General features: G+C 31.7%; 1 protein-coding gene across 1 annotated transcript; it reads left to right on the top strand.

Moving 5' to 3' along the window:
• Positions 1-3,271: 3,271 nt before the first annotated feature.
• LOC143049814 (zonadhesin-like) lies at positions 3,272-24,871 on the top strand. The gene is made up of 20 exons (XM_076223547.1): positions 3,272-3,383; positions 4,455-4,568; positions 5,385-5,498; positions 6,621-6,862; positions 8,136-8,440; positions 9,100-9,395; positions 9,750-9,952; positions 10,462-10,651; positions 11,668-11,909; positions 12,723-13,027; positions 13,675-13,967; positions 14,584-14,786; positions 15,224-15,413; positions 15,799-16,040; positions 16,762-17,066; positions 17,752-18,041; positions 18,913-19,115; positions 19,843-20,038; positions 22,725-23,288; positions 24,812-24,871. The coding sequence occupies exons 1-20, from the start codon at positions 3,317-3,319 to the stop codon at positions 24,862-24,864; spliced, it is 4,617 nt and encodes a 1,538-aa protein (XP_076079662.1). The 5' UTR covers positions 3,272-3,316; the 3' UTR covers positions 24,865-24,871.
• The last annotated feature ends 851 nt before the right edge of the window (positions 24,872-25,722 follow it).

Here is a 25,722-nt window from a genome sequence, read left to right as displayed (position 1 = left end):
GATTTCATTATCAAGATTGTCTTTTTCCACAATCGGTATATCATGTGCGATAGATAAGCAACCACCTCGGTTTTATCATGTATATCTATTAAATAGTTATTTTATAAAAAAGTAATGTTTGCAAAAGTATGAATTATTCTAAATAATAAGGATGTTCTTATCCAAGGCAGAAAAACCAGGAACTATTGGCATAATTTTTGGAAGTGTTGATCCTCAATGCTCTTCAACTTTGTACTTGTTTTGGCTTTCTGTTAGCTATTATTCGCGTGTTTCGATATGCTATATGTTCTCCCATTTATTTGTATTGTAGTCCTATCATGAAATGTTGTCATTTTAATGCTATATTCAACATTGCCATAACAGCGGGAGGTTTGGCATGTCACAAAACCAGGCTCAACCCACCATTCTTAAAATGTGCGATACCAAGTCAGGAAAATAACGATTGTTATATTATAGGTGATATTTTATAAGGTTGTGTTTCTGTTGAGTTGTAATTCTCCTCTTATATTTGATGTTTATCTCAGTTTTGGTTTGTAACCCGGATTTGTTTTTTCTCAACGATTTGTGATTTCGAACAGCGGTTCACTACTGTTGTTTTTATTTACAATATCTTAAGCTGGTATTAATAATTATTTATTATGATAATACTTATTATTACATTTACTTAGACAAACATTCTCTTTTCATAACAGATATCAATGAATGTAAACCAAACCCTTGTCAACACGGAGCATCATGTATGAATGAAGTAAATGGCTACACGTGTGTCTGTAACCCAGGTTACGAAGGAAAGAACTGTGAAATAGGTACTATCATCATCAAGATGTCTTTTTCCACAACCGGTATATCATGTCCATTAGATAAGCAACCACTTCGGTTTTATCATGTATTATCTTTTATGTAGTCCTTTTATGAAAAAATACTGTTTGCAAAAGTATGAATTATTCTAAAAAATAAGGATGTTCTAACCAATGCAGAAAAACCCTAGATGTATTAGGCGCAATTGTTTTGGATATTTTGGTCCTCAATGCTCTTCAACTATATACTTGTTTTGGCTTTCGAACTGTTTTGATCAGAGCGTCACTGTTTAGTCTAGTGTGGACGAAACTTGCGTCTGGCGTATTAGATTAAATACCTAGTACCTTTTGTTAGCTGTTATTCATGTGTTTCTCTGTCCTTATATTTTCTCCCATTTATTTGTATTGTAGTCTTATCATGAAATGTTGTCCTTTTAATGTTATATTCCACATTGCCATAAAAGGGGGAGGTTTGGTATGCCACAAAACCAGGTTCAATCACCTTTGTTTGATAAAATATCCTGTACCAAGTCAGGAAAATGACTTTGCTTATATTATAGATGTTACATTTTAAGATGTGTTTCTGTTGTGTAGTAGTTCTCCACTTATATTTGATATGTTTCCCTCAGTTTTGGTTTGTAACCCGCATTTGATTTTTCTTAATCGATTGATGAATTTCGAACAGCAGTTCACTACTGTTGCCCTTATTTACAATATTTTAAGCTGGTATCAATAATTATTTATTATGATAATAATTATTATTACATTTAACTAGACAAACATTATCTTTTCATAACAGATATCAATGAATGTAAACCAAACCCTTGTAAACACGGAGCATCATGTATGAATGAAGTAAATGGCTACACGTGTGTCTGTAAAGCAGGTTACGAAGGGAAGAACTGTGAAATAGGTACTATCATCATCAAGATGTCTTTTTCCACAATCGGTATATCATGTCCATTAGATAAGCAACCACTTCGGTTTTATCATGTATTATCTTTTATGTAGTCCTTTTATGAAAAAATACTGTTTGCAAAAGTATGAATTATTCTAAAAAATAAGGATGTTCTAACCAATGCAGAAAACCCTAAACGTATTAGGAACAATTTTTCTGAACTTTTGGTTCTCAATACTCTTCAACTTTGTACTTGTTTTGGCTTTCGAAATTTTTTCTTCAGGGCGTCACTGGTTAGCTATATAGTCTTGTGTGGACGAAACTCGCGTCTGACGTATTAAATTGTATACCTAGTACCTTTTGTAAGCTATTATTCGTGGGTTTCTCTGTCCTATATTTTCACCCATTTATTTGTATTGTAGTCCTGTCAGGTAATGTTGTCATTTTAATGTTATATTCAACATTGCCATAAAAGCTGTAATTTTGGCATGTCACAAAACCAGGTTCAATCCACCATTTATTTCTTAAAATGTCCTGTACCAAGTCAGGAAAAAGACTATTGTTATGTTACATGTTGTTTCTGTGTGTGTTACATTTTAAGGTTGTATTTTGTTGTGTTGTACATGTTGTAGTTCTCCTTCTTTATTTTATACGTTTCCCTCAGTTTTGGTTTGTAACCCAGATTTTTTTTTTCTCAATCGAATGATGAATTTCGAACAGCGGTTCACTACTGTTGCCTTTATTTACAATATTTTAAGCTGGTATCAATAATCTATAATACTTAAATACGAGGTCTAATTTGTCAGCCGTCATGGGGTAAAAACGACAAATCAAAGATTTCAACTTTATATAGCTAATATAGGACAAAAGTGTAGATTAAAAATAACACTACTCCAGACCTTTTTGTTTTTCATATAATTAATATTGTCATTAATTAACAAGTTCCAGGTCGAATCCGATACAGATACAAATAGCATATTAACCTGTTACCTATTACCTTATCTGTACGTTCCGCATCTGACTGGTGCACCACCAAACGGTGTATTTGGGATTTTGCTATATACAAGGGTCATAATCACAGGGTTGACACTACTAAACTCAATCATTGCAAAATTGTTTCCTATTGTAGTATTTTAATCAGTAAGACGTTCTAAGATGATAATACGAAAACTAAAAATCTGGACTTCAAATAAGGCGTATAGGTAGAGTATCCAATTTGTTACCGGGCATGACGTAAAACAGCGAATCAAAGAATTCAACTTTATTTATAACTAATATAGGACAATGCTGTTGATTAAAAATACTCCATTCCAGGACCTTATGTTTTCCAAATAATTGATATTACCAATAATTCAGGTCGACAGATTCAAACAGAAAGATTTTGAAAGCCGAGAAAAATATGTATCTTATAATCGACATGACTTTATCAGATGAAAATACCAAAACTAAAATAAAGCTTTCGCATAGTTATATACTTTAATTCAGTCACGGACCCGCGATATCAGTTCTAGTTATTTATTATGATAATAATTATTATTATATTTACTAAGACAAATATTCTCTTTTCATTATAGATATCAACGAATGTAAACCAAACCCTTGTAAACATGGAGCATCATGTATGAATGAAGTGAATGGTTACACGTGTGTCTGCAAACCAGGTTACAACGGAAGGAACTGTGAAATAGGTAATGTCATTATCAAGATTGGCTTTTCCAATATTTCAGTGGCATATGACATGTTAGATAAACAACGATTTCTGAATTTATGGTATATTACACAGAAATTACCGGTACATATTTTTTGATTCAGGTAGTAAATTTGTTAACCATATTGATTCTAAAATTAAAAATAGAAAAAAAAGTTGTCTTGTTAATTTTATTTGATCTATTTTTAGTAAATTGAATTACCAATTTTGAAAATCGAAAAACTATTTTTGCATATAATTGAAGTTATATATTTCGAGGTTTTATTGTCATACAAATCCTTCATGTATACGATTTGTTTCTATTCAGAAACTGATACAAAACAAAATATCAGACTAAATGAGTGCTTTTTGTTAATATTCTTTTTGCATATTAAAGGTTTGAGCTTTTTGTTCATGGAAGAACAATTTTGCTTACGAATATTGCTACAATGCTTTTATAGATATAAGAAGATGAGGAATGAGTGCCAATGAGACAACTCTCCATCCAAATCACAATTTGTAAAAGTAAACCATTATAGGTCTAAGTACGGTCCTCAACACAAAGCATTGACTCATACCAAACAGCAAGCTATAAAGAACCCCAAATATTACTAGTGTAAACCCATTCAATAAGTTAAAGGGGTTATTGCTTTATTTGTTTAAGCAATGGATATAAAAATATACATTTGAGCATTGCGCTGCTACTTTTATAGCCTATTAGACATTGAAATTAGATCCAATTAGCTGTTTTCAAATGATTCACGGTTCTAATTCTATACTATTTAGAAAATGGACTGTATTTGGAAACGTCGCCCTTGAATTTGAAGTATGCCCATTAATCATCAATTATGTGTTGACATGAATTATTATTGATATGGCCTAAATCATAAATCAACTGAAAAAATACAAATGAATTGCTATCTCAGGAATAGATTATGTTAGTTGCATTAATCAGTCTTTTGGAGGCGAAACGATCATCTGACTTACAATATTTTAAGCTGGTATCTATAATTATTTATTATGAAAAAAAATATCACATTTACCAAGAAAAAATATTCTCATTTCAATACAGATATCAACGAATGTAAAACAAACCCTTGTAAACACGGAGCATCATGTATGGATAAAGTGAATGATTACATGTGTGTCTGTAAACCAGGTTACAACGGAAAGAACTGTGAAATAGGTAATATTTTTATAAACATTGGGTTTTCCTACAATCGTTATTGTACATTGTTTATTGAATAAGAAACGATTTCTTATTTTATAGAAAACTTTCTGTAAAATGAATAACACGAATACTTATTTTGTTGTAATCGGATACTAAACATGCTAAATGTTTCTTTATTTGAAATGAAACATACGAATTCCAAAATTAAACATACAGAAATGGACGCCATATTGTTTAGACTTGCTCTTTAAAATGAAAATTGATCTGCGAAATTTGAAGTCTTTCCATACAAAGCGTTACTACCGAAGATTGTTTCTATTTCGAAAATGACAAAAACAAAATGATAGATACAATAAGCGTTTTTCGTGATTCTTCTTTTTTATTATTAGTTTGTGGCCTTGCATGTCAGAGAAAGCTATCGATTGTAATGATTTAATGTTTTTCTTGAAGGAACCCTTGCTCTGATGCCTTGATTCTTTTAACAGATACGCATCAAAAATACGGAAACCCATGTTGCTGTCATTTAAGTAGAAAATGTAGAAAATAGATGCGGGTGTTAAATATTACTTGTCTACGCAGTTTAAACTTATAATTAAATATCTCAATTTTTATTATTGCAATTAATATTTTTGTCATTTTGCTTTAATATTTTTTAACTTATTTGTCTGCTTTTTGACCTACTTCAAGACAGATTTGTTTTAGCACAGTGTTAAGATAAAGTGTGGTAGCTTACTTTACTGTAACTAAGACTTTATGTATTCCAACAGATAATCTTCTAATATGAAATACCTATGTAATTATTTTAAGTAAGTATTGATTTTATAATTTTAGATATAAATAATTGCCAGTCAAAACCATGCCAGCATGGCGGGAAATGTGAGGATCAGATTAACGGTTACAGATGTACTTGTATACCAGGGTATACAGGATCAAACTGTGAAATAGGTAGGATATTTATACATAGGAAATAATTGCCAAACAGGTAGGATAGTTATACATAGGAAATAACCGTGAAACGGGTAGGATAGTTATACATTCCAGGATCTGCTTACCCCTCCGAAGCACCTGGGATCACTCACAGTTTTTTGGTTGGGTTCGTTTGCTCAGTGTTTAGTTTCCTATGTTGTCTTGTGTACTTTTATTTGTCTGTTGATCTTTTTCTTTTTTACCCCTGGCGTTGTCAGTTTATTTTCGATTTATGAGTTTGACTGTCCCTCTGGTATCTGTTGTCCCTTTCTTTTAGATAAGTATGCATTAATACATTGAAGACCCATTGGTGGTCTTCGGCTGTTGTCTGCTCTATGGTCGGGTTGTTGTCGCTTTGATACATTCCCAATTTCCTTTCTCAATTTTATTAAGTCTACTGAAATGCTTTTTGATTTAGTGTTTCACCCCGAATTGTCAATGGTAGGTGCATCTTCATAATTTTGTATTGTATATTATCGACAGCTCTAGAAAAGTCACGTTACAGTATAATAGTCTTAGATTTGAAGTTTGCCCTGGGTTTTTCGTTAATTCTCATTGTAGTTCCTTAATTCATATGTTGATTTTTGTATGATGCACGTTTGCGGGATAGTAAAACATTTAACATTTTTAAGACGCATAATGCATACACTTGTGCAATGGTCGTAGTAAATATGCTATACTTCCGCAATAAAAATGTATTACAGCCACAATTCATATTATCTGATGAAACATACTTAATACGCGACCACGTCTTTTATTTCTGAATTTGATTTTATATAATATAATTTTATTAAATTGTGATCATCAAAAGTGTTGTGTTTTCCTTTTTGTAAGTACATATATAATTGTAGTTACATAAATTATAAAATAATCATACATTTTACTTTTATAAACTGTTATTTGGATGGAGAGTTGTCTCATTGGCACCATATCTTTATATATTTATGTTCACTCCATAGTACAATCTTATCATATGTTTTACTGTAAAAGTAAACGTAATTGTTTAAATCGGCAAATATTTAAAAAAAATGGTTATGTTAGACGTTTACAACTACTTTTCCAGGTGTATGATCAATTTTGTTTTTATTAACGACAATTTAGGTACGACATGTTCCTGTACTGCGAGTGGGGATCCTCACTACCGAACATTTGATGGAGAGATGATTCATTTCCATGGGGCATGCAAATATATACTTGCTGCAAGTAGCGACAAACAATGTGGATTCTCTGTTGAAGGCAAAAACGAATATAGAGGTAAAAACCGTAAGGTCTCTTACATGAGATTAGTCGACTTTTGGTACCAGGACAGAATATACCGCTTGCACCAAGGACGAAAATTTTATGTAAGTTATAATTGGTTTTCAATATGAAAATGAGTAAGGTCAGTCAATTATGAAAACTGAATCAACATGATCAATATGTGAAACTTTAAAACTCCTACATCAACAAATATTTTGTCAAACATACACTTAACATCGACAACAAGAACATACTGACAGAAAAGTTTCTGTGTATGATAATAACTCAATTAGTTTAATGCATCTAATAAAGTTTATCAACTTTTTGTATTGTAAGATGTTGGTCCTAATGTTTGAATTTTTTTGTTTATAGCAATGATCGGAATTAACCTTTTACAAATATACCTTTAATTTTTTTAATATCTTTGTTATGTTTTTCCGCATGATTGATTTTCAGTATAAAAACTGTTTATACGACTGACGTCAATCATTTGTTTTTATTGCATGTAATTAGTTGGTATACAAATATGAACTGAGTTCGAATTCATTATTTGGATGCTTCGATATGTATGTGTCACTCAAATGTATATTATATCATTTAAATTGGTAAATTGTGTTTGCAAATTGTAATCATGATAAAAGCGTTACCTGTAAGACCAATCATTAATATGCATAAGGTGATTTCCGGACTTACTTCATTTTTGTTAAGTTCCCAAACATGCCAAAGGTATACCACATCTGTTACCAGTATTTAGGTCCTGTCAAAATAGTACGGTACTGTTAACCTCCTCTTTTTTTGAGTTGTTGTCTCTTATACTGATTTCAAATGTCCATTCTCTATTTTATTGACAACATTTGTGGATTTATTTTAGCTAAGGGAATACATCTTCCTTGTGCAAAGCTCTGATAACATGCCTATCTCTGGGTATACTTTTTTTGTTCTTGTTTTCTGAGGTTTCAAATTTGAAAATTTCTGAAATATAAATAGTTTGTCCTTGAGCATAACTGATGATTTCTATGGTTGCTATATGGATATTTATTGTCAAAATGTGCATCTGATTCAATAACATAAAATTGTACTGTGTAGAATATTTATTCAGAAATGAGCATACATTTGATTCACCTTTGTAGAATTTTGGGATAGAAATTGAAATAAATTTATAAATTACAGACATTTAGAATTGGATGATGAATGTTAGTGTCCCTCTGAATTGTAGTGATGCAGTGAAATGCCCAAAATATAAGCAGTATGTTTTGACTCCCGAGACAATATTTGAAATTAAATACTGATTTTTAACAATATTTTGTTATCATTTACTTTTTCATTAGTTCATAGTGTTTCTTTCACGTCCATTGTGATATATGATAACCATTTTAGGTTGATGGCATCCAAAAGTACTTACCATACAATAACAATGGAATAAAAGTTTCTATAACAGGAACTAAACTAAAACTTGAAGGACCATGTGATGTAACAGTAATGTTCGATGGTAACCATTTCTTCAAAGTAACTATTCCAAAGACCATTGGCAAAGACATTTTTGGCATCTGTGGAAACTGCAACGGTAAAAAAGATGATCTTAGAACAATGGACGGACTGGATGTTTCGACTGAGGATTCAAAATACACGACAATTGGAAACAGTTATGAAATACCAGATGATTCTGATTTATTACTACCACAGTAAGATTTCTTGAATGAAGTAAACACAATTAATTTACTCTCTGAAAACAATGAAGCGTTCACTTGAATGTACAAATAGAATTTCAATCTTTTGAAATCTAAACAATACATGGAACACATATCCAGCTTATCATTATCTGAAATGCAGAAAAAAAATTGTGTTTATATTCCGTTATGTAACAAACTGTTCTTTTTGAAGCAAAATGTTTTACAATGTTGACAGTGTAAAGAAGTAATATCACTCGAAAAGTTTTATTTTTTATCACATCACACGTGTTTATTTTTTTAATTGAATGTTTCATAAAATGTAAGCTTGGTATTGAATAACTGAGTGAGAGAAAGTCTTTGTATCAATAGCTTAGTTGAGGAAAAACAAAGCTCCATGTGTAGTCCGTACTTTGATCCCTAATGTTTTACTTTTTACAAGTTGTGACATGGATGGAGAGTTGTCTTATTGACACTCATATTTAACTGTTTTGTATCCTTGAAACCTTGTCAAATAAACTAAAAAGCAGTAACCTCGCTCCAGGAACACCATTTATATATAATACCTTTAAATCAGTACTGGTATATGAAAGTAATCGCTGTCCATTTGAATGCTTTTGATCAGATTACACTCTTGTTTTTAGAATTTCAGATTTTATTTTTGTATTTTAAAGGTGTACTCCAGGCGGCGATGAAAATTTCTGTTCTCCTGAACTGGAAACAAAAGCTAAGGATTCTGGTTGCGCACTGTTACATCCAGACAGTGTAGTTCGCAGTCCCTTTAAGTTATGTATAGAAACTGATAAAATGAGAGCTTTAGAGATGTACGAGGCATGTGTTTTAGATTATTGTGCATTTTACGATGATGCGAAACTCCGGGACGATATAGTGTGTCAAGGGATTGAAGGATATGCTGAACAATGCCTGGAGATGGGTATCTCAGTTCGTTGGCGAACTAAGGATGTGTGCCGTATGTTAAATAGTTTTATTTTGAAGAACAGATTTTTGCAATGTATTATGAATTATGAAATTTTAAGAACAAATTTTACCTTTTATTTCACTCAACTCTATATTTTAAATGAGCCTTGATTGGTATGGATAGTTAAGTGAGGCACAGTGTGGATTTTATTCGATTCAGTTCTTTTTGGTTGTTTCTTCTAAATTGATTGTTTAAATATTAACGTTGGTAAAATTTAGTTCCTCAAATGAATAAATTGTGAAATTTTGATCTCAAAAAGAGTTAAATATGTCTCATTGTTATTTTATGATACGAATGTGATATTAATGTACAAAGTTCATAAGGTTTTTTTCATTTTTTGTGTAGCACTTCCATGTCAAGCTAATGCATTTTATAATGGAAGAATGTCTGCATGTCCAGCCACATGTACAAACTTATCCGGTCCTCAAAACTGTAAACTACCATATGTAGAAGGCTGTCAATGTAGGATAGGATATGTTCTAAGTAACTTAGAATGTGTACCGGAAACTGAATGTGGATGTCTTACTGCAGAAGGGGAATACATCCCAGTGAGTATATAAATACTTGGTCTATTGATAGAGATAAATCCAATGCAGACGACAAGTGAAAATGAATATCTATGTATATAGTATTTGACCGAAACTCGCATATTAAAACAATGAAAATCCGAAGGTAAGGTGACAAGAGGGAAGCGCTTAATCCCAAAGGGAAATTCAAACTCATAAGTCCAAAATAAACTGACAACGCAAATAGAGAAACACTTTATATTTAAAACATCAACATTTCAGCCCTGGTAGCAGTCTGCATTTAAACTACATTATTTTTCATTGGTGATTTTAAAGATATCAAAAAATCTTAAAAGCAAAAACGAGGAAATTGTTTATATTACGATTTCATATTTATATATTTTGACTCTCAATAGTGTTTGTTTATAGCTATGCCTGATCTACAAAGTTCATATGTAACATCTGATAAAATTGTATCAAGATTTTAAAATATCTTAAAGACTTCTTTTTAATATTTTACTTATAAAAGTAGAAACTTTGCACTCTTTTAGGTTGGAAAAGTAATCGAAAGCCCGGATTGTACCAGAAGTACCAAATGTGAAATACTAAATGAAAAACCGAAGTTGGTGACATCTCAACGTCCAAAATGTGGTATCAATGCTGAATGTAAACCTATAGATGGACATTACACGTGTGGTTGTAAACCGGCAATGGTTGGTGATCCTCTCAAAGAATGTCAAAGTAAACACTTTCATTTATTTTGTTACATACATTTCAATGATATACGTTAATACTTATCTCTATGCAAATTTAGCTGTGGTGATGTTAATGCTGAATACATAACGACACATTATAGAAAAATAGAACACAACAAAGTATTTGACTCTAATTCGCCGTTTCAGAATCTAATGCATCCTGGGTAATATTTTCAAAAGTGTAAACCAAAACGTCGTGATTGGTTAAAAATGTCATAAACAATGGAAATTTAACCAATGACGTGACTTTATTTTCATTTTGGGGTACGAACAATGAAATTACCCATGATTCTTTAGATTCTGAAAAGGCCAATAGCAGATAATTGTTTTCTATTGGTTATAATGTGATACTATTACTTCAATGCTTTCGGGGTTGGTGAGCTGTGCAGGTTCACAAGTTTGTTTATCTCACCACATTTTGTTATGCACCTCTTACGTAAGGAATGAGTAGGCAATTAGTTATTAGCCATATTTTATATTTTGTTTGATTTCATATATTCTAATCACCCTCTTTTTTTCATTTATACATTTTGTATTTTGATATAAAGGGATTTTGCATAGTCAGTTATCATGTATGTATTTTCCTTCTTTAATGGTAAACCTGTGGCCTTTTGTTGTTTATATACTTTTTAGATAATAGTCTTCTTGGATGTCATAACGCATCTTTTGTTTTACTTTTGGCAAAAGCAAAAATCAAACCCGGGCCGCAATGAGTAAATTTGTAAGCCTTTTCAACAACTTTAACTAGGCTTGTCGATTTTACAAACAAAACAAATATCTTTATCTATATAGAAGCATTTACTAGTATAAAAAAATACTTCTGAAATTGAACTCTAGATCGGTTTTTATTACTGTTAATCATAAAATAAAAAAAATATTGATCATATTGAATTTTGAAATTCATATGTCATCTATACTTACTAAACCTCGAAAATAAGAATTTTATCCCATGAATTATAATAGTCCACAGTATAATGTATGGGTTCCTTTTCTCTGTTGTAGATCCAATATGTACATGTACTGCATTTGGGGACCCCCATTATACGACATTCGATGGACAGATGATTCATTTCATGGGAGCATGTAAATATACAGTAGTTGCAAATGATGACGCTTCCTGTAAATTTGCTGTGGAGGCCAAACAGGAATACAGGGGAGGCAACTACAAAGTTGCCTTCTTACGACTTATGGACTTTAAATACAACAATCATCACTATCGTTTACATTTAGGACGTCGGTTATATGTAAGTTCTTAGTTAAAAGTAAAAAAAGCCTTTTGCACAATTTTAATCTGACATCCAATAAATCAAAACAGTGTTTAATGATGCACTTAGGTCAGGTTTAAGAATCTTGTCACATGTTCGGACTGCTTGCTTTTTTCCCCTTACGATATAGGGTGTAATAAATTGCCCCATAGCATGTGCCTTTTCATATAAGATTTCAATAGCTCATTAAAGGTCATTTATCAAAAATAAAGCGGAATTATATTCCTCATATATATATAATCATTACTACGATATGTGAGTGTCCTTCTGTTTTGTAAATATATGTTTACAGGTTTCTAACGCAAATATAATGAATGAATGATCAATAATGATACATAATGAATAAAAAACAAGTGTACCGTCTACTTATAAACACATTAATGAACAACATTCATCAATTGGTAGATAAAACTTACCGACAAAAACTTAATAAGACAGAGCAGCTTCTCGTTTACACATTCTTTTTGCATTTGTTTAATTTTCATTTTGTCAGCAGGAGATGACGCGGAAATGTGACAAAACCTTCATTGTTCTTTTTTTCAAATCTAATTACTGTGTTAACGTTGAATACATTTTGTTGTTGAATATCGAGTAATACTTGCTTCTGCCTCTATTTTTATCAACAAAAACATCGAATCAAATATTAAACTTTCTCGGTTTTTTCTATCAAATCGTGAGAACATTCAATATTCGGAATTTTGTACAATTATCATAATTAACATACTGTCGTTCTATGTTGTAAATATTTCTTTTGTGGGAAATCATATAACACAGTTGACGTCTTTTTACCAGGTTGATGGTATTCAAAGGTATACACCATTCAAAAATAATGATGTAAAAATAGTAACAGCTGGAGGCGCTTTACGACTTGAAGGGCCTTGCGGTGTCATAGTAGAATATGATGGAATCCATATTATGAAAGTTCAAGTCCCGCGAGAACTTGGAAAAGTTGTTCATGGTATTTGTGGCAACTGTAATGGCATTGCTGATGATTTTACAACAAAAAACGGCACCGACGTATCAAGCTATCCGAATTTGTATTCCGCCATTGGTAACAGCTATGAAGTACACGATGATTCTGATCTATTCTTTCCACAGTAAGCTATCATGATATATTTTAATTTTTAATGTCTAGATTTTTGCTATTTAACACTTGTATCGCTTTTGCACATCAAATAAACCTCAAACCCATGATAAGTATACAGTACCAGTACATGTCAAGGTAATTTAAAAAAACATGGTTGCACCATTATGGTGGAACTTGCACATTATTTTAATATGCCGATCTGAAAGGAATAACGTAGTTATCAAATCAGATAATGTGTTTAAATGTTTCGATTGTTTTGTATGTGTTTTATTCTGTCTTTTCTGACTGGCTGTCTTGATCTTTGATGCTGATTGTTTCTCTGGTTTAGTCTTCAATTCATATAACCGAAAGAGAAAAGATCCCAAACGAATATTAAAACTCGTAAATCGAACCAAACTGACCATGTCAGGACAACAGACGAAAAAAGACATAGAGACAAACAACCGTTAACAAAAAATCAATATAGAAATAAAGGACTGCACCAAGAACCCAATTAAAAACTGGTGATCGCAAGTGCTCTGGAGTTGTAAGCAGGTTATGCTCCACATGCATGTTGCTTATGTAATAAAAAAAACTATTGACGATTCTAATTGTATTGGTACCATTCAAGGAAATGTATATATATATTATTATTGAGCAGTGTATTATAAATTGTAGGTGTACTCCGGATATTGACTTCTATCCTTGTACAGACGACTTACTATTGAAAGCAAAACAATCGCACTGTAATCTTTTAAACCCTGAGAACAAGCAGTTCAGTAAATTTGAAAAATGTGTAACTGCTGACATTGAAAGGGCAATGGAGACGTATGATGCGTGTATCATTGACTTTTGTGCATTCCATGACACACCAGACGTAGAAAAGTATGTATGTGAGGGTTTAGAAGGATACGCATCACAGTGTCAGACCATGGGGATACCAATCAACTGGAGAAGTGACAAGATTTGTCGTACGTTAATAATTAGTTTTATCAAAACGATCATTCACTTGTGGTCTTTGAAAAAGTATATTCCATTGACGTGCATCACCATACATCATAGTGAATGAAATGAGACATGCATAGTGCCAAATTTAGAATACAAACATATTTTTGATTCTTTCAGGACATATTTTTTGTTCGACATGTTCACATTTTCAAAGTATTTTAACATTTAATTTTCGAACTTGCAATTGATATTGAATTGGCGACGTAGATTATTTACGTTCACATGTTTATAATCCTGTGTTGATTAAGATTATATGAAGAACCAACCAGTTGTGTATGAAGGTGTTTTTGCTATTGTAAAAACATATGATGATGTTTCCTTACAAATTATTGCTACTGTTTTTTTTTCTGTGCGTCTTAAAACTTAAATGTAACGGTTCCTATATGTTATCATATTGTTAACTGCTTTATTTTAATTTTTTTTGTAAAAAAAATATCATGATTTCAAGAAATTTAAAGGATTTAATTTATGACACATTTCAACTAGTTCTCATCCCAAACACTACTGATAAACTACGAATACACTGATAGATGTATTATGTACTCGAAATGTTGATACTACTGCATATTTTTCTTTAAGCTCTACCGTGTCAAGAAAATGCAGTTTATAAGTCGATTACGTCATCATGCCCGGCGACTTGTGTAAATCCAGAAGCACCATTGAATTGTATTCTTCCGCCACGTGAAGGTTGCGAGTGTAAAGCTGGATACATATTAAGTCATCTAACATGTGTACCTGTAGAACAGTGTGGATGTAAAACAGAAAAGGGCGATTATATTCCAGTAAGTTTTGTATATATAGACGGAAAATATGTATGTTAACATTGTGAAGGAAAGCTTTATCCCACTATACTTTAAAAATAGACTAGATCATAATTTATTGAGAACACAGTGCAGAAAGCACAGCAGTGCGGTAAAGCGCTTTCATGGAATAGCTTTAGTATACGACTTTTTGATGACCATGTAAATTACAGGTGATTTTCAAACAAAATATAAAGGGACCAATGTTAAGAGACAGCCATATCTCTTGCACGTAAAAGACACCCTTGTAGATTTTGAAAAAAACAGGTTAATGCTGCTACAAGACAGCACTCGCACCCGCAAAGTGGAAAGGGATTAATATACGTTGCAAAACTTGTTTCCCAATCCACTTTAAATAATATGTTTTAACAAAAACAACAGATAAGATAATGTTCGTGAATTCCATTATTATTATTCAGATTGGTGCGAAAATAGAAAGTTCCGATTGTACGAGTGTTAAAGCATGTGTAGCTAAAGGTGATAGAGGAACATTTGTTAGTTTTAACCGTCCTATATGTGGTAGGAACGCTATATGTAAACCTGTAGGTGGACACTACAAGTGTGCTTGTAAACCTGGTTTGACTGGAGATCCATTGAAGGAATGCATCAGTAAGTATATACTTATTTCTGCTCAAAAGAAAATTTTGGATTTATACTGATCTTTTGTTTGTTTTTTTTTCCCAAAAAAAATTGATCAATTATTAGACTTATTAGAAAATCTATCAGAATGACTCAACAATCTTTTTCTATGTTTTTTGTAATAAATATAAAAATACAATCAAATGTTGTATGTTGCTTTGTAACCCTGGTTATAATTGCTCAAGACAAAACTAACAGAAAAGTTTCTTCACATTACAATTTCTAGTATGTAAAATTGAGTTTGCATGTACATTTTTCTATCTCAGATGATAAAATGTACACAAACATAACTTTACATACAAGTAATTTCTTATTTTGAACATCAGTTATTTTGATTTTGACTATTTAATTTCAGACCCGACTTGTTCATGTACTGCAAGTGGTGATCCACATTACAGGACATTTGATGGACAGATAATACATTTCTTTGGGGCGTGTAAATACACCGTGGCTGCTCATGATAATTCTGCATGTCGCTTTGCTGTGGAAGCAAAACATGAATACAGAGGTGGCAATAATAAAGTGACTTTCATGAGACTTGTTGACCTCAAATTCCATGGTCATGTGTATCGTTTACACATGGATCGTAAACTATATGTGAGTATGCATAACGTTTTATGAGTATTTGGAAATGTTTGTTATTTAAAAACAAGATTGAATCATTTATAAGACAGATATAGCATATGTCTTAAGAGTAATTATAAAAGCAACAACACCAGTTAAGGGCGTTCGCTCCTCAATTTAAAATAACCAGCACTATTAAAAGTCGAACGTATATAGATATTGGAACTTATAAAGCATAACACATGCAAAATCCGTGTATTTGCTTTTGCGATATACTTAGTAGGCAATTGAAAATTTGATTGGGAAGCATTTAATTTGGATTCTTCATATATTTAAAATTGATTATGTTGATAACTTTTATATTTTCAAAAAATGAAGGAAAAAATAACATATGGTATGCTATTTGTAAAACATTTATTATTAAAGGTCTGGGTTGTCACTAAGGGGTGGCTGTCCCTACATGGAAATAACAAGAGATTCCGAATATTTTACAACAAGAGTTTTGAAAAATAAGTAATATGTTTTTTTGTTGTATACATGTACATGTATCTGTGTAAACGAGATTTATAATGTATAACTTAAGCGCATGCTGTTTTAGTGTTGAAAATGTAGAATAAGAAGGTGTAGTATGTTTGTCATTGTTGCAATTATCAACAAAGAACAAATATAACAAGATTTTAATCAACCATATGACTAGTTGAGTATTACTCTAGACTGCCATATTTAAGTTTGTTTCGTATTTGTTCTATTTAAGGTTGACGGTATTCAAAAGTATCCTCCTTATGTGGACGAGGGTGTCGTGGTATACACATCAGGTCAGAGGTTACGACTGGAAACCTCTTGTGGCGTTGTTGTAGAATACGATGGTATTCATATAATGGAAGTTATAATCCCAAGAAAGTTTGGTCAGCAAGTAAACGGTATCTGTGGAAACTGTAATGATAAACGTGATGATTTAAGAACAAAAGACGGGACTGATGTATCCACAAACAAAAACAAATATTCTCTGATTGGTAATAGCTACGAAGTAATGGATGACTCCGATCTAATTATCCCACAGTAAGTGCACAAGCGTCATTCATTACATTCAGCAGATATTGGAACTAAAACATTTCAACCATAATTTTTGGAAGATTTTTTCAATGTTCTAATCAACACCTTCTGTTTCAACTCAGATTTTCAAATCGTCTCAAACAGTTTTCGTCGTCTCCCTCCACCAAACACAACTAACCCCACAAAAAAGGGCCGTTAAACACTCATCAATCAATGACTAAACTTATTTTCTTCACTTCACAAGTTGGTCTAATGGGTATGATATGTATATATATATAACTCGTCTTTCATACAACAACGAGACATTATGAAACTAAGCAGAAATGTAACCCACATATTGAAATTGAGCAACTGATTTTATTTAGAATTTTACTGATATCTGTCAGTGAAAGCAGGGTTTTTGAGAATTTGATCCGCATTACTTATCCAAAACAAAAAAAAATAATAGCAGAGAGTTTAGTAAAAAACACTTATTTATCTATTTTTCCTCTGTTATTTAAGAAAGGAATGAAAGAACAGAATGATTTCTGACTTAACAATGCATACATTGCATACTAACCAAAAATTACGTAAATGAATAATATAAGATAGATAACTTAATTATGATGTCAATTAATGGATATTTGTGTTAGAAGTGTTATCATTTTGATATGGTTTGTCATAACAATCCCCAATTTAATTAATTAATCAGATGCAAGCCTGCCATAGATGTTTATCCATGTACAGATGAGTTATTACTCAAGGCAAAAGAATCTTTGTGTCGATACATAAAAGTGGATACTATTGACGGTAAATTCAAGAAATGTATCAAAGCTGATCCTGAGAGAGCTATGGAGATGTATGATTCTTGCATTATCGATTATTGTGCTTACTATGGACGACCAAACTTCCATCAGGTTATGTGCGAAGGTCTAGAGGGATTTGCAGAGCAATGCCACATAATGGGTATACCTATCAGCTGGCGAGATGACAAACTATGCCGTATGTTATTTTTAGAATTTTTTTAGGGAGTTAATATGCATTCCATACAATTTTGATTAAAGGCATGTACGAAAAGTAGTTAACAAAAGTAAGAGTCCCGCATAACTCATTGCTCCTCTCCTTCTCCAAACAAAAACAAAAGCACGCATCATTGCAGCGTTAACAAGAACAGATAATATGACTTAGTTTCCCTGGGTTTATTACCCCTTTTCAGTGTATATTTTGTTAAGAAATATGTTTTTTTTTTCAAGATTTTAATATAACGTTGTAAGTATTAATCAATTCCTTGAAGATTTATGATTTTAGATTAAAGTTTAATATGTTCACTTTGTCAGCAATTTCAGCTTGCGGTATAAACGGCTTCAACATGCAAACACAGGGCATGTTCAAAAGTGTGATATAATTGGTTTTATTTGATCATTAAACGGCTTCAACATGCAAACACAGGGCATGCTCAGAAGTGTGATATAATTGGTTTTATTTGATCATTAAACAAACAGAAAAATTGTGTAACATGAAAAAAATTAATGTAATACCTACATTCGAATTTTAAACATGTAAAAAATCTTGAAACAAGGCAATTAAATTTTATAATTACAGAAATAATTACTGGTGTAACAAGTTACATGCAGAGAAAACAAATAAAACAATGTTTTTAACTTCACGTCCGGTTAAAACATATGTATCAGCACTACTGTAAAATTAGTATTGATTTGATTACAATATATATATATTACTAACATGAATTTCATGAAATATGCACGCAAATAAAAGTAGAATTTTAATGAACTCGTGATCACTTTTAAACGTAAAATTATATTTCTATCATCTTAAAATACCTATTTTATTTTATTAATTTCTTTCATTAAAGCACTATCGTGTGGTCGAAATTCTATATACAAACCACAAATATCATCCTGTCCAGCAACATGCTTGGCTCCACTTCTGTCAAATAGTTGTAAACAACCACCACGAGAAGGATGTGAATGTAAAGCAGGCTATTACATGAGTAATTTAGAATGTGTACCAGATACTCGATGCGGTTGTACAACTTCAATCGGAGAATACGTACCGGTAAGGTTTTATTTACGAATAAATTCTGCAGAAGTTTACGAATCAAAACCTTAATTTTTCAAAGGTTACCAAAACTAGAAATTTTGGAATAACTGGAGAATATCAGCATATAATTGTCGCTATATATAAATAGTTTCGTCACAAATATAGGCAACAGTAGTTAGGAAACCGATATCCAAAAGCCATGAATCGATAAACTCTGATTTAAAGCGACGATTTTAGAAAAACATTTAATTCAGCCAGATATCTCATGACCTATTCCTTTCAAACTTCCTTTCTAAGATTGGATGATTCTATTTCCAACATTTAAAAAAATTACAACAATAAAAATCTGTAATTACTCGTGAGCACAGATAGTATTGATTGTCGTTGTAAGAGACATAATTCAGTTGTTGTGTTGTGCAAACAGTTGTTAATGTAGTACATGTAATAAGTATCATCCGTTAGAATTGCATGCCCATTCTTTTTAAATCACTTGAAACAAACCAGAACGCGTTGTTGCATCAAGCTCAAAGACATCAAACGAATGAAAAACGAATTGAAAACAACAGTCAGATTCCTGACTTGGTACAGACATTTTGATATTCACAAAATGGAAGATTAAACCTAGTGATAGCTGGCTCAACGTCTCACTTGTATTACATAAATAACAAGTATATTGATAATGTTGAAACAAAAGAATCCGACATGTATTCAAAACAATAAAACACTTTGTTTCATTGTAAAGGTTGGAGCAACTGTTGAGAACTCAGATTGTACTATTGCCAGGACGTGTCAGTTGATAGACGGTAAAGCAAAACTAGTTGCAAAGACGTTGTCGCCATGCGCTACAAATGGTCAATGTAAACCTGTTGATGGTCACTACAAATGTACTTGTAAACCGGGTTTCCAAGGTGATCCTTTGGCAGAATGCACAGAAGTCAGTAAGTTGTTTAACTTTTACTATAATAATACCAATATCCACAAGAGAACGAAGGTCGAGGATGAACCACCTGATTATTCTGCATTTTTCCTGAATTTAGAATGTATAACACTTATTTTGCACATTTTTCAAAAGATCGAAATGATACTAAATAATGTTTTTTTTTTTTTATTAATATAGCCATAATCTTAGTGGAATATTCAACAATATCTGTATTACCAGCGATTTCTAAAATTGTCTGATCTTATTATACCAGATGTGGTTTAAAGATTCTAACTTATTATACCAGATGTTGTTTGAAGATTCTAACTTATTATACCAGATGTTGTTTAAAGATTCTAACTTATTATACCAGATGTTGTTTAAAGATTCTAACTTATTATACCAGATGTTGTTTAAAGATTCTAACTTATTAAACCAGATGTTGTTTAAAGATTCTAACTTATTATACCAGATGTTGTTTAAAGATTCTAACTTATTATACCAGATGTTGTTTAAAGATTCTAACTTATTATACCAGATATTGTTTAAAGATTCTAACTTGTTATACCAGATGTTGTTTAAAGATTCTAAGAGCCATATGTTGCTTGAATTCAAAACTCAAATGAATAATGGCTGTTAATTTCATATACAGTTTTAAACATATACAACTTATGTTCATGTAAGCTGACATACAGGTTATTTGAATCTTGTCAAAAAGAAAAATTACAAAAATACCCGAATACCCGAATACCGAGGAAATTGTACAAGAAAAGAGCCTCATCAAATGATAAAATTAAAAGCTCAAAGACATCAAATGATTGGATAACAACTGTCATATTCCTGACTTATTAAGGTCTTTTCTTATGTAGAAAATAGAAGATCAAACCTTGTTAAACCCTGGCCGTTTTTGGCACAACTTTTTGATCTTTTGGTCCTCGATGCTGTTCGACTTTGTGCTTGTTTCGGCTTTCAAACTTTTGTATCTGGGCATCACTAGTAGATCTTGTGTGGATAAAATGCATTTCTGGCGTATTAAAATTTTCAACTTGTTGCCTTTTGTTGGCTGTTGTTCGTGTGTTTCTTTGTCAATTGTATTCTTCAATTTATTTATATTGTAGTCCTGTGGTGTTGAGTTGTCATCTTAATGTTATATTTCACATGGCTATAAAAAGGGAGGTTCGGCATGCCACAAAACCAGGTTCAACCCGCCATTTTTTCTTTAAAAATGTCCTGTACCAAGTCAGGAATATGGCCATTGTTATATTATAGTTCGTTTCTGTATGTGTTACATTTTAACGTTGCGTCGTTTGTTTTCTCTTATTTTTGAGTGTAAATTCACATTGCGATAAGACGTGTCACGGTACTTGTCTATCCCAAATTCATGTATTTGGTTTTGATGTTATATTTGTTATTCTCGTGGGATTTTGTCTGTTGCTTGGTCCGTTTCTGTGTGTGTTACATTGTAGTGTTGTGTCGTTGTTCTCCTCTTATATTTAATGCGTTTCCCTCAGTTTTAGTTTGTTACCCCGATTTTGTTTTTTGTCCATGGATTTATGAGTTTGAACATCGGTATACTACTGTTGCCTTTATTTACAGCTTGTCAAAACTCTCACTCGTATGACAGTCGAGCACAACTCCATTGTGATAAATTTTATGAAGATTGCCTGTACTGAAATTTTGAAGTAGCTGTGTACTTGAATATTGGTTTTATTGTAAAGTTCTTTTAAAACATTAATTCGGTTAAAATGTTAACTGTTAAGTTGGCAATGACATCAATGATGTGTCTTATTGATCAAACATGAGTCTGACATACCAAATTATAAGTCTAGTATTGTTGATGAATTGATTACTTTTATGATCCGTGATATAATTTTTTTTATATTAAATAAGTTGAAGGTAGTTTATTGTTTAAACACTTCATTTTTTGTTATATTCTTTATATATCAAAATATTTGCGTGATTGTCAATGGCCTCACATGTGCCATATATGTATACGTACATGACATAAAAAAGACTATAAAACAAAATAATTAGGTCATCAATGAAAACAAGACATTGGTAAAATTAAAACAAAATTGTACTTGTCTGATTAATATTATTTTGCAGATCTAACTCGCTTAATAAGTATAGCAATTAAAATAATATAAAAATGTCAATGTCGATTCAAAAAGTCCATAACAACTGACAAAATATAACATTATCAATCAATCAACCGTTGAAAAACAACTGGCAAATTCCTGTCATGGTATAGGCATTTTCAGAAGATATTGTTTGAAACACCTTGTTGTATAGCTATGTAAACCTCTAATTTGTTTGACAACATCTGAATATTAAACTAATATTCAGTTAGTTTTTTAACAAAATAGAAAAATGAATATTTGCGACAGCAAATTTGTAAAAATGGAATTAAGAAAGTTAAATTTACGAAGCAGTGAAAATATGTACACAAATGGTTAAAATGGAAGACTTATTATACTTATAAGTAGAGATTCAATTGTCACAAACATTTGAGGGTTTAACTAGCTATAAGACAAGGGTTTAACCACCATATCTTTTGGAAATATTTATACCAAATACATGAAAACTGTTGGCCATTGGTTCCGTTGATTGTTGATCGTGTGATCTAGTCTTTATGCATTAGCTACCCCTTTTTATTAACCTTTTAGATTTATTTTAGTTTTCAAACTTTTAAAATCTTATTTTAGAGTTGGAATGTGGAAAGGCAGCTGATATTGTGTTTGTTCTCGATTCCTCCTCAAGCATGAGATCACATAATTTTGCGAAAATAATCAACTTCGTGAAAAAGCTGGTTAGTGGATTTATGTCTGAACATGAACAAGTCAGAATTAGTGTGATAACGTTTTCACACCGGTCTAGAATACAATTTTATCTCAATCGCTACACGGAACCAGAGGATATAATCAACGCTCTAAACAAAATTCGTCACATGCGTGGAGGAACACGAACAGATTATGCATTGCATGATATGCACAGTAAGGTATTTACAGAGGCTAATGGAGATCGACCAGGTTATCCAAATATTGGAATAGTCATTACAGATGGAAAGTCAAATTATCCGAGGAAAACAAAAGAAGAAATGATTCACATGAAAGAAGATGGTGTCATGATGTTTGCGATTGGAATTGGTTCATCTATAAACCAGGAAGAATTGGAGACCATCGCCATTGAAAAAGACCATGCCTTAAGAGTGAAAGGATTTGACTCACTGGAGCATATTATGGGAGAATTTCAAGAGATTACTTGTAGAGGTATATGTCATAATTATATTTCACTGTGAATTCATTTTTATTCGTTGGATACCAATTTTCGTGGGATACGAGGGTATAGATGAACAACGAATAGAAATGTTCAACGAAATAGAAGTTTCTATAAATTTGTATCCAGACTATGGCAGAACCACGAAATCACATATCAACAAAAATGCACGGTTCCCGATACCTACGAAAATTGGTACCCACGAAAAAACATGAATTGACAATATTCAGAATGCAATTCAACATTATCAATGTGACAAGATATAACATTGTTTATCTACCACCATATCCGTTACACAGTGTTTCACAGTGTCCGTTTAACACCAGTCTAGTATGATGTCCATTTTAATTGAACCTGTACACATTTATATTAAGGGACTAGCTAAAACTGATCTGAGGGTGTGGGATTATCTCGCTGCATTGAAAACCCCTTGTTGGCCTTCGGCTGTGATCTGCTTTTTGTATGCTTTGACATTTCAAAATCTAATTTAAATGTATTCTGACCGTTACACTTTTGGATGTTTAATAAGAAATACATTACGGTACGACCAATTCTTTTAAATTTGGAAAAAAGAAATCATTGACAAAAAATATTACTAGTCTGGTCGACTGACACATCTTTGGGTTAGACCGTTCAAATATTGTCCTTTTAACTTTAAACAAATTTGGACTATGTCTGTTTATGATAATTGAAGTCCTTGTTGATAAAATATTTGAACAATTTTCCATTTTGTGATTAACCCTTAAATACTGGTCAAGTGGATTTTGTCATTTTGGATTTCAAAACTTTTCACAAGATAATCCTTAGTAACTTTCACAATGTTTTTGGTTATTAGATATCACATTTGAACCAATATGTGACGACATTTTAACAGAATGCACAGATCAAGCATAATTATAGGTATAGTTGGATTTGACGGTTGGTTCATCATGGTCATGTAATATTTTAAAGCATTCACTAAAACGGTTGGTTCATCATGGTCATGTAATATTTTAAAGCATTCACTAAACATTTTATGGGATATAGTGTATTATGTTTTCCGATGATCACCATTAAAATTCTACTTTTAAAAAAGGAAAATCTTTGTTTACATAAAGTCATTGACCATATTTGGCTAAGTTTGATTTTCATATATCTAAAATTTCTAATTAGAATTATGCACTATCATGTATGTCATGGGTCAACCAGTTCAAATTCCATTGGATTTACTATTTAATCAGGTATTATTCGAGCATAGGTTATATCTAATAAACGAGGGGAGATCAACAGCAAAGAGATATCCGAACTCATAAGTCGAAAACGAATGGACAATGTCATTGCAAAAAAAAACTGAAATAATACAAAACACAAAGTAGCAAATTAAAGACTAAGCGACACAAAACCCACCAGAATTAAGTGGTCTCATGTGCACTAAATGGATTAATAGAATTAGCTCCATCTGTTATACTGATAATTTTCATAACACATTTAACCAAAGAGTTGCGAATTAAATTTATCTATATATTTTGTTTTGTAGGAATTGCTCATGCTCCGAAACCCCATTTCGTAGGTCATTCGCATCCACATTAGTTTCATGGTAAGTTATATGTAATATTTTCTCGGAAAACAGTATAACAAATTGAGATGTGGTACGATTCTTAAATGAAACAGCATTTTCCAACCGACGTAGGAGTTAGCAAATTAATATCAACATGCGTCATTCAAGACAGTATAGCTAGCTAATATAGATATATAGATATATGATATTTAAATTATGCATCTGAAATTGTTTTCTTCATGGTTATGCAAAATGACCGCTATGCTAAGACAAATTACTCCAAATTATTGTGTCATATGATCCATATATTTATAAAGTTAAAATGCAGGGATTATAAGGAACTACTGATCTTAAAATGTAAAGATTTTCCTAATTTGATCTGAAGATTTATTTGATTTTAGCATTACAAAAGACATAGAAAATATTGAATTAAATAATGATGTGGCATTGTATTTCATATTCATGATTGAAAACAAGTGTAATTTTCTTCCGTTATGCATTTATGAACTATCCTTCCATTATGAATATCAATCAATACAATATAAGGATTGTGTAAAGACTACCATTGTTATCGAATAAAAACCAATATGGTGATGGTGATTTAGACTTGTAATACGTCATTCATGAGGTGAAACAGGGCTACTAAGAAAAGCTTTAAAAGATCATTTGCAAATGGATGCGGTATGGACTTTGCTAATGTTGAAGGCCGTTGACCTATAGTTGTTAATTTCTGTGTCATTTTGGTCTCTTGTGGAGAATTTCTAATTCACAATCATACCACATCTTCTTTTTTTATATGATAAGTTTGCTTGTATTGATATTTGTAACACTCTTTATCAAATTTAGAATGTTCGCTACTTTTATTTTTTACTTTCAGTCAGGTATACAGA

Source organism: Mytilus galloprovincialis, chromosome 10, assembly GCF_965363235.1.
Source record: "Mytilus galloprovincialis chromosome 10, xbMytGall1.hap1.1, whole genome shotgun sequence".
In the NCBI taxonomy this organism is placed as follows: Eukaryota; Metazoa; Mollusca; class Bivalvia; order Mytilida; family Mytilidae; genus Mytilus; species Mytilus galloprovincialis.
This window is presented reverse-complemented; position numbering and strand designations above follow the sequence as displayed.